Below are 9983 nucleotides of genomic sequence, written 5' to 3' on the forward strand. Positions count from 1 at the left end.
GCTGAACTAGCACCAAAACAAGTGGAGGACTAATGTCTGGTGCTATGCTCACAGAAATAAAAACTTCAATGATTTAATTGTACACATTTCTGGTATTAATAGTTCTCCAGAGAGTCAAATGCTTAAACATCTGGAAATGACAATGTTAGAGATATTGTGGCATTTTCTGTGTGTTTAGTCCTGGTTTTCATTACATGGCTTATGATTCTCTCAAGTTACATAACTGCATGCTATTTTTGTGTACAACAGTCCCATTTTTTCCTCCTTAAATGTCTAGTATCTTCTTGGAGATGTATATGATGATATATTTCAGAGGAATAATACAAGATGGAGTAATTGCAGCCTAAAGCAAAAGAGGAAATTCTGTTGGCATGTCTGGATTCCTTTAAGATGTAGCTTTATAGTTGGTTTAAACCCACCAAGTCTCCAAGTCCTTCTGAAAAAGGAAGTTTCAGCTTCACCTCCACCCTTAATTGCATCTTTTTGCTGTGTGAAAGCACCAGAGGAAACAGCAGAGCAAAGGCTGGAAGCATGGCCTGTATTGATAACCAAGGGCAGCAGTAAAACTGATAAACCCCAGAGAATGCATGTTTACATCAAGGTTAGAGGGTCTGTGCTCTGATAGAGTCACATCCCAGTTGACTTTTAGGAGAAAATCTGCACTCTGGTAACAGGAAGATGTTACCCTGCAGTGTAAGTGCCATTCCTTCTCTTGCTATGCCAACAGGAAAACAGCCATAGCCATAAACACATCCTCACCTTTGGTTCCTCCTAATTTTGGGTGGCAGCCTTACCTAAAATTCACTAAGGTTGAGGCAAGGAAGATTCTGTGGCTTAAGCTCTTGCCATAATAATTGCTGATTCTTCAAAAATCTGCCTAAAACTGTTTAGTTGCTTTCAGTCAAAAGGAAGCAAAGAGACATATTAAAGATTCAGCATCAAATATTGTCCTTATGTTGGGAAAAAGTGACCTTGGTCACACGTGGGCACATCTCTTGGGTGCCTCTAAGTGTGTGAGTGTGAGTGAGCACAATCAAGCTTTTGGGAACTTAAGTAAAATAGAATAACCTCTCTCTTCCATAAGGTGTTAAACTGAGGGTTTTTAATGAAATCCTACAAATCTTGACTTCTTTTTTGATGCTACAGGGAAGAAATTTCGATGGTGCACCCTGTCTGACCTGGAACAAAGAAAGTGTGCTGAGCTCTCCAAAGTGCTTACAGCTGTGCTGCCCCTCACTCCTGCCAGTTCCTTTACCAGGATTTCTTGCATCAGAGCCCACAATACATATGACTGCATTGATAAAATCAGGGTGAGTTCACAGAGATTTTAAAAACTGACTTTGTGTCCAAATCCTCTTGGAAAAGTAACTGGTAAACAGAAACTGTGGAAAAATAAATGATACTGAAACAATTGAACTGCTTAAATGACAAAGTACACAGTCACTTGAGAGGCAAGAATTAAATCCTGTGAGCATACTGCCAGAGGTACTGTTTTACCCCAGCTAATGTCTTTGCAATCTCCAAGAAATAGTGAAAGCTGCTTGGAAATAAATAGGCAAAAGAAAACTACTAAATTAAAATTTGTTGAAGCAGCAACTGTGGTCTTGAACCTTCGGTTTGTTTCCTTGTAAACACACTTGTTTTGAGCGTTTTTCTGTTGTTTTGAAGGCAAATAAAGCAGATGCTGCCTCCTTGGATGCTGGAGATGTTTACTCTGCTGTAAAGCTGTATGGTTTGGCTGTGGTGGCAAAAGAGATCTATGATCAAGGTAGGCTGGGAAAGCTGAAGAATAAACTGTACTTCTGATTTGGCTAATAAATGGCTCTAGATTTCTTGAAAAAAAAAGTCAATATGTTTTTTACTAACTTTGTAGGAATATGGAGGTGGCTGACAACTGTTTCTAAAATATTTAATGATGATGACTAAAATCCCAGTGGTGCTTTGTACCCAGTAGCCTTTCTGCCTGTGGTACGGACAAACTTGCATTGCTTGTTTGACAAGTGCCATGTAGCCAGTATATGGTTAAGTTCCTGGCACGAGTACCTACATGGAATAGCCCTAAGATAATTTCTTCTTTAGCCATGTTCACTGAAGTAGTTCAGCTCCTCTTCAGAGATGGAAGCTGCAGAATTGAGATTTTTTTTACACATTTTGTGCTATTGCAGGAAATTGTGTGTTTGCTGTGGCCATTGCCAAACGAGGAACTCTGGATGTCCAGAGGCTGCGAGGTGTGCGCAGCTGTCACAATGGGGCCAGGTGGACATCAGGCTGGAATATTCCCCTTGGCTTTCTCCTGGCAAGAAATTATCTTTCCTGGGATGAGTCCCAGCCTCTGAGCCAAGGTAGGTGATAGCAGCCATAGGGCTACCTCTGGCCACAGTGAATGTAACTGAAATGCCAGCAGATGGAGGATGAACTAGTTATGGCCATGATATGTTTGGCCCTTTTCCTCTTCTGATTTTTTTCCCATTTGACTTTTTTCTTTTGTTTTGTCTTGTTTTTTTTTTTTCCCTACACCTGCAGCAATTAGTGAGTATTTCAATGCAAGCTGCATCCCTGGGGTTGGTGTTGCTGCTCCCCAGTTGTGTGCTCTCTGCCAAGGACAAAAATCCTATGTCAGAGACAGGAACCACTTCTGTGAGACAAGCAGTAATGAACCCTTCTATGACTCTGAGGGAGCCTTCAGGTGAGCTCTGGGACACTGGGCCTGAATTCACTTCTGGGGGAAAAAGAACTTTAAAGGTAGGAAAGCCAGGTAAAATGTTAATAGGATGGCATTTGTCTTCCTGCAGGTGCTTGAAGGATGGAGTGGCAGATGTTGCCTTTTTAGATCATCTAAGAATTATGAGTGCCACAGGTAATCTTAAAAATGCAGTTTTCTTTTCATCTCTGCCTGTGCTCTTTCCTGTGTAGATGTTTGATGTATATGCCTATATTTTTGTTGTTTCCAGGGAAAATTCAATCCCTGCAAGCAGTTCAGGGGTATTTCCTGGCTCTCCACACAACTCAGAAAGAAACAGAACAGGAAAGTGTGAGTGAGCAATGATTGCTCACAGGAGATTTCATTGGCTGTCAGTATTCGCTTTGCCTGAGTTACAAGATTCCTTTTAAAATTCAGCATATTGAGCTGCATAACTGTGAAGTTCCTGTAAACCTGCCTTGCACTTTTAAACTCAGTTGAGCTCTGTACCAAAGGTGGTTAGCAGCAGTATTTGCAGGTATTTTTAAATAGACGCTTTTAGAGTGGTACAGCTTAAAGAGTATTTTGGAGCAGTTCTGGCTGAGGTCTCTCTGTTTGTTATAAGAAGTATTTACCAAAGACAACTTTCCCAAGTGTGCTTGGTACACCATGCTGCCTGCATAACCTTTAGCAACCTGCACTGAAAAACATTTTATATTCCATCTCTGTGCCTGCTGGCAAGTCATGGCTCTGGTCAGAAATTCATGAGTGTCTCCTTGTTTCAGAGTCAGAAAAAGAGGAATATGAACTCCTGTGTCCTGATGGATCCACAGCTGAGCTGACTGAATACAGCACCTGTAACCTGGGCAAGGGGCCTGGCCGTGGCATCGTCACCCGCAGCAACTTCCAGAAGATCACTAACAAATTTCTGAGCATGATCCAAGTGAGTGAATATTATAAACTGTCTATGTCCAGACACAGGTTTTGCTTCCATCTTTGTGTGGCAATCATGATCCAGGTTGCCTTTTTTCTTGAGAAATACATAGTTACTGTGAGTAAAGAGCTAAAAATTGTTTGTTCGGGGGAAGGATCTTGCATTTGCTTGTGTAAGGTTTTGTTTTTTTCTAAAGAGTTCTTCTGCAGGAGACTGAGAATAAATCAGTAAAGAAAGGGAAGATGCTATAACACACAAACTGCAAAATGGCTAATGATATTTATCCTGCCATGGAACTTGAATCAATTTTTATGTAGCTGAGGAGACTCATAGGTTCAGGCAGGGCTCACTTTTTTTCATGTCTTTTTCTCAATTTATAAATGGTATTTGATATCTTGACCACTGATACAAAGGGAGGGAAGGCTGAGGCTGCCTGTTGCTGGAAGAATGAGCAGATTTGTTGCCATTTAAAAGTGTTGTTCTTGTCCTAGCGCCTCTTTGGGCAGAAAGGAAAGGAAAGAGCCCGATTTGAACTCTTCAGTTCAGCACCCTTTGGGGGAAAGAACCTGCTGTTCCGAGATGCCACTCAGCACCTGCAGCTTCTCGAGGAGCAGCTGGAGCTTGCCTATGTCCTTGGTCTGGATTATGTGGCTCTCCTTAAGGGACTCGGCCATGAAGGTGAGAACTGTAGCTAAGGAAAGGGAAGAGAAAGTTCTCCTTCCACATAATTCCTCTCTCCAGGCACAAATGCATTTACCTGAAAATCCCCTGAACGTGTCACAGATTGGTGCACTGGGGATGTGATCTGCTCCCATTTCAGGGAGCTCCTTGGAGAACAGCGTCGTGCGCTGGTGCTGCATCAGTGATGCTGAGCTTAGCAAATGTGAGGAGTGGGCACTGAACATCAAATCCGACCCCTTAGTCTGTGTCCAGGCAACTTCCATGACCAAATGCATTGAAATGATCAAGGTAGGAGACTCCTTCTGCTCAGGGTGTAAAAGACTGCACAGGCTATGTATGTCTTGTCTGAACTAAAGAGAGGAAAACTAGCTTGAGGAATAAGTGGGAATGAGGGGGAATTTTCAGCCAGTGGAGAAATCCTGCTGCTTGGATACTTAATTCATGCAAATCCTGTTTTTGTTATTTTCTCTAATGCTGTTGGCAGAGTAGTGAGGCTGATGCTGTCACCCTGGATGCAACACATGTGTACATTGCAGGGAGATGTGGACTGGTGCCTGTAGCTGCAGAATGCTATGGTGAGTTCTCAAGTGACCTTATCAAGGAGAGAGGGAATCAAAAAAGTACTGGTTAGAATATAGTTTAATTTCCACAGTTTGTAATGTTTTGTGATGGAAGCAGGAGTCAGTATAAATGTCCAAATACTCTTCTCAGCTCTTCCACTAACTGGCTCTAGCATTTGGTCTGTTTATTTTATCCCTTCTGTTCAAGGGACAAAGATGCTGACATGGCTGAAGAGGATCACAAGGGTTTTGAAGGCATGCTGCCATATAAAAGGAATGACAGCAGTTGCAAGATCCTTAATGTTAATCTCTCCTTCCAGGGGGAGATTGTGCCCCAGCAGCTGAGACCATGGAGGAAACAGGGAAACTAATTCATCTTAAGCACAAAGGTAACAAACTTTCTAGGGTTTATGCAGGAGTTTATTTTTGTGTTGGTTTAGAATAGAATTTTTTGTGCAAGGACAAGAGCTTTGTGGCTAAGCAAAGAGCAGGTCCTGTAATATAACTGAAGATGCTGTGACAAGATGAGGGAGGGAAGGGGGGCTGTACCCTTGTGGAACACTTAATTGCCTTGGTATAACTGGTTGTTGTCATTGTTTCATAGCACTACCACCAGTTTATGCTGTTGCCCTAGCTAAGAAAAGTGCCAAACAGATTCACATCCATAACCTCAGGGGAAGGAGATCCTGCCACAGTCACCTGTACAGTCCTGCAGGATGGTTACTTCTGGCCAGACACACAGTGCGAGCTCAGCAGAATGATACTGAGAACTGTGATATTGCCTCTGGTAAGGGCTGCCTCTGGCTTCTCTCTTAACTAGACCATGAAAATCTAAGGCTTAAATTTGTGAGTAAAATAGAAACAGGGCCATGAGGATCCAACCAGCAACTGATGACTACAGTTTCAGAGGGTGTTAAAGCAGCTTTTCCTCATGTTTTACATGTGTCACACTATTTAGCCCTCTTCTTGCTAGCTGTTAGGATGAAATTTCTTTCCTGTCTTTTCCCATATGTGAAGAGGCTTGGGAACACCTTGCCTTAATCTCATCTCAGTTTTCTTTACTCAGCTTATCAGAGTTACTTTTGGAAGGGCTGCATGCCAGGAGCAGATGGAAACCTGTGCAAGGTGTGCATTGGAGATGGGGAGGTGGAAGGAGCTCGAGTGTCCAGCAGATGTGCTGCAAGCCACAATGAACGTTACTATGGCAATATGGGAGCACTCAGGTGAGAGTCAGAAATGCAGAGCAACAGCCACAATTGCCTTTTTATTTTGCTGATTTTGGGTTTTTTGGAAAGTTTTTTTTCCCCCCTATTTGTTAAGCATCTGTCTGTATAAACTTTTGCTAGTGTGCATTTTGTTTTGGTTGCAGTTGCTATGGGATGTTCAGCTGACTGATGGTTTAAAATGGTCATTAAACCATTTCCAGAGCAAGGCAATGCTGCCAAACATGCACAGCTTAGAGCATTGGTACTGACTCATTATAAGGAAGGGATGAAAGAGGACCAGAGAGCAGAGGTGCTGTCATAAGAAGCAGTGTAGCATATAGGAGATAATTAAATAGAGTGGAGATTAAAAAAACAATAGTTGAAGACAGAGGCAGAGAAGACTATTAAAGGTGAAACTTTAAGGAAAGTTTAAGGAAGCACTCTTGTGAAATGTACATAATGTATTTAGTTGAATTCCACTCTCTTTCCTGCCTAGGCATGGGGGAAGGTGCACATTGTACAGCAGCTTTGACTTGGAAGCTACTGTAAGGAATGAAAAGGATTGTTTCAGCAAATCTCTATGTTGAGATCATTGACATATTCCAAGGGATTAGAGATGGGAGGGATACTTCCAGCTATTCCAGTTTTAGCTGTCCACAAGTCAGTCACCATGTAGTGCTGTCTTTGATCCCTTTTTTTTTCTTGCACTAGGTGCCTAGTTGGCAATCCCAGTGGAAGAAGCTTTGGAGATGTAGCTTTCCTGGAACACTCAAACCTGCTCCAGAACATAGAGGGTGAGATACAGATATTCTCTTTTCCTTTGAGAATGTTCATTAATGTCAGTTACTTCCCACAAAGCAACCATCACTAATAAGGATCAGCTTGTACAGGTTTAATCTAGGTCCATGAAGTTGTGTTTGTAAATGGAAAATTGCTAGAAGCTTTCTGCATGTAGGTGTTCCAGTATAGCTCAACATTCAGATACTGTAAGAGAGGAAAGAAGAAGAATCACCCAGTGCAAAGATGTGTGTTGGGATAATCATCCTTGGAGACTGCACTAAATTTCTGGAAGCTTTAAATTTCACAGCTTTAAAAGGCAAACCAAAATATGTTTTTCTTAGAGTCAAGGAGAAAAGGAACTCTCATTAAAGCAAAATAAAATTATATTTTAGGCAATTTCAGTAAGAGAAGAGGCTTTTCTAAGAGATTAATCTCTCTAAAATCAACTGAAGATATAAGGGGCTGGAAACCCACAGGAATTCCTGCAGCAATTAGCAGTTTGTTTGGGGGAGCAAAGGGCATGTAGGCTGAATCCCTTTGTTTCCAGAAAGAGATGTGGTTACAGGTGCAGATGAGACATGATATGCTGTTCATATGCCTTGAAATTATTCTATTTTAGTTGATAGATGCAGCTTAAGTTCACTGCCCTCAGTGAAGACACTGCCCTGGTCCTTATGCTTTCCCAGGAAATGACCACATAGCACGCTGTGTTTGTTTTGAACACACTGACTAAACTTCTCCCTCCCAAGTTTTAACATTTTATTTGAGATTCACCCTCTCTTCTGCTTTAATTTTTCAAAAGGATTACCTTTCATTTCATCTTCTTTTCAGATCTGGGCAGCTCTGGCTGGGCTAGAGGTTATTCCCCCCTTGACTTTGAGCTCCTGTGCCCGGACGGAACGCGCGCCGCAGTCACAGAATGGGCTGGCTGTAACCTGGGCCCTGTTCCCCCCAGCACAGTCATGACCCGACCAGTCACTGTCACTAAAATCTCTGACTTCCTGCTGAAATCTCAGGTGTGACAGGTAACAGGGAACAGCTTGGCATGTTAACATTTATGTTCAACTGCTGAAAACCCTTTCACGATTGAAAGCTTTATATACTAGTGCCTTCAGATCCAATACAAAAGAATTAAAAACGTGCATAGGAGATTGAGAAAATAGTTATTTGGGTTCTCTTAAGGGGTGTTTTAGCACCAGTTCCCAAGTTCCCATTTTACAAAGGCCATACTTTTGCTGAGAAATAAGGCACTGTAGAAGTGCATCTTATTGTACTGATAAGAACAGTGCTAGATAAAAGTATTATTTAATTACCTAAGCTGTGAAACTTTTATTCTTTTTCTGTTCAGGAATCTCTGGGAAGCAAATTGGATTCTGAATTCCAGCTCTTTCAGTCCTGGAAGTATGGTGAAAGTGATCTGCTTTTCAAGGACACCACTCAGTACCTTGTTCATGCAAGTCACCTGAGCTATCAGGAGATCCTTGGAGAGTCTTTTGTTCAGCTGGCAGAATCAGTGTTTAATTGCACACCTGCAGGTAAAGATAAGTTCTTAATTCAGAGTTAGAAAGAATTGCAGCAGGCAGCCTTCTGTGCACAGCTATGGCCCTTTTGTTTAGACAGCATGGACATGTTCTACCTAATCTTGTTAATAACAAAGGTCTAAGAAGTCCTGTGTTAGACTTCTGTGAGACTAACTTGGTAATTGCAGTTCAGAAGGGGAGTTTGACCTCTATGCTGCTGTTTTAATGAATAGCATCTGAAGAACTTACTACTTTTGAAGCTGATAGCATCTCTAAGTGTGTATTTTCTTACTGGTTTGTAGGCATCTTGGACTTCTGCAAACAGGATATCTGTGCATCCTCATCCAACTGACAGCTCATACAGAGGCTTTGCAGGGCACAAAACATCAGCATCACTGCTGAGAACAAGGGAAATGTGCAAGTCCAGCCAATCCAAAGCAATCAGCAAGGAAACAGTCATCTCCAGAAATGTATGCTGAACACCTCCTTGTCTTTTTTTTTCAGCAGATTTTAAGTTTATGATGATGTAATACTACTCATATATTATCCCTTTCTTTTTTGGAGCATGGCAGCATGGGGAACAGCACAGAACTAGGATCAGCATTGTGGAAAGAGCAGGGCCAGTACCATGGACTAAAATACAGACTTGGTAGGAGTGGCACAGGTTAGTTGGTAGCATTTTGCTTTGTTTGTCTTATAAACAGTTTCCATGCAAAAACCCCAATCAGCTGACACTTTGGTAGTTGCAACATTGTCTTCCTGTAGCTGTGATTTTGGTTGCAGCTATATAGCCCCTGCTGAATGCACATCTATATTTCTTCTTTAACCAATGATTTTTTACTAGTAAATCAAAACATTTCTTCTCACAAATAAATGTATTAAGACATTTAACATCCAGCAGAACTGGATGCTTGCAGCAATGGATATTCCTCTTTGTCAAGACCTCCAACTATTACTTTATACTGACCCTTTGGGTTTGATATTCTCTGAAATGTCAAAATACTCTCTATCAATTAAACACCACAAGGTTTACAAGCAGGAACTGCCTGAACATGATATGAAGCCTTTTGAACAGAAATCAGCTGCTCATTCTCTCTATCCTGTCTTGTCCCAGTATGGTGTCAGAGCCAAATCCTCAGCTGCATTTGCAGCCAGCAAGCTGCAGCCCTGAAGGAGCAGGGACAGAGCAGGATGCTGGTTTGGGCCTCTCAGGTGTTCCTGCCTTTCTTCCCTGGAGCTTCCCTGCCATCTGTGGGGCCCGTGTGACACTGCACTTGGGAGAAGGCAGTTCTGAGAACAGAGTGAAGAAATGCATCTGGCAGCCTAGCTTTGCCAAGAGCAGCCTGCAGCTGACCAGGGATAAATTAAAAATCTGGGTTATACACAAGATTTTATGGGTTGGGAGGGCAGGGATGTTGTTTTCAGACACAAACATTACCAATGCTTACTGGGCCTTGTGGATGATCCTGTGCTGCAGCTCTGATCCACAAACAGCATTGTGCTGCCTTGCACAGCCTGGGGTACATGAACCAGCCTCAGCCTTGAATCCCAGCTCTGAGCTGAGCAGCTGTTTGTGCTCCTGCTGCTCTGCTTTCTGAAGAGATGGATGCTGCCTCAGTATTC

The 9983-nt window shown here is 42.2% G+C and overlaps 1 protein-coding gene across 1 annotated transcript in view; it reads left to right on the top strand.

The window, feature by feature from the left end:
- The window catches only part of LOC132081634 (melanotransferrin-like), a 12924-nt gene extending 3550 nt beyond the window's left edge, over nucleotides 1-9374 (top strand). The window contains exons 4-19 of the mRNA XM_059485470.1: nucleotides 1147-1310; nucleotides 1669-1768; nucleotides 2166-2342; nucleotides 2524-2686; nucleotides 2793-2857; nucleotides 3466-3623; nucleotides 4106-4292; nucleotides 4435-4583; nucleotides 4780-4870; nucleotides 5176-5244; nucleotides 5460-5642; nucleotides 5922-6078; nucleotides 6772-6854; nucleotides 7672-7856; nucleotides 8189-8375; nucleotides 8663-9374. Coding sequence (XP_059341453.1) covers nucleotides 1147-1310; nucleotides 1669-1768; nucleotides 2166-2342; nucleotides 2524-2686; nucleotides 2793-2857; nucleotides 3466-3623; nucleotides 4106-4292; nucleotides 4435-4583; nucleotides 4780-4870; nucleotides 5176-5244; nucleotides 5460-5642; nucleotides 5922-6078; nucleotides 6772-6854; nucleotides 7672-7856; nucleotides 8189-8375; nucleotides 8663-8712 — 2168 coding nt within the window. The 3' untranslated portion in view covers nucleotides 8713-9374. The remainder of the gene's footprint in view (nucleotides 1-1146; nucleotides 1311-1668; nucleotides 1769-2165; nucleotides 2343-2523; nucleotides 2687-2792; nucleotides 2858-3465; nucleotides 3624-4105; nucleotides 4293-4434; nucleotides 4584-4779; nucleotides 4871-5175; nucleotides 5245-5459; nucleotides 5643-5921; nucleotides 6079-6771; nucleotides 6855-7671; nucleotides 7857-8188; nucleotides 8376-8662) is intronic.
- Nucleotides 9375-9983: the final 609 nt, after the last annotated feature.

The sequence above is a fragment of the Ammospiza nelsoni genome, chromosome 18 (assembly GCF_027579445.1).
Source record: "Ammospiza nelsoni isolate bAmmNel1 chromosome 18, bAmmNel1.pri, whole genome shotgun sequence".
Taxonomy (NCBI): Eukaryota; Metazoa; Chordata; class Aves; order Passeriformes; family Passerellidae; genus Ammospiza; species Ammospiza nelsoni.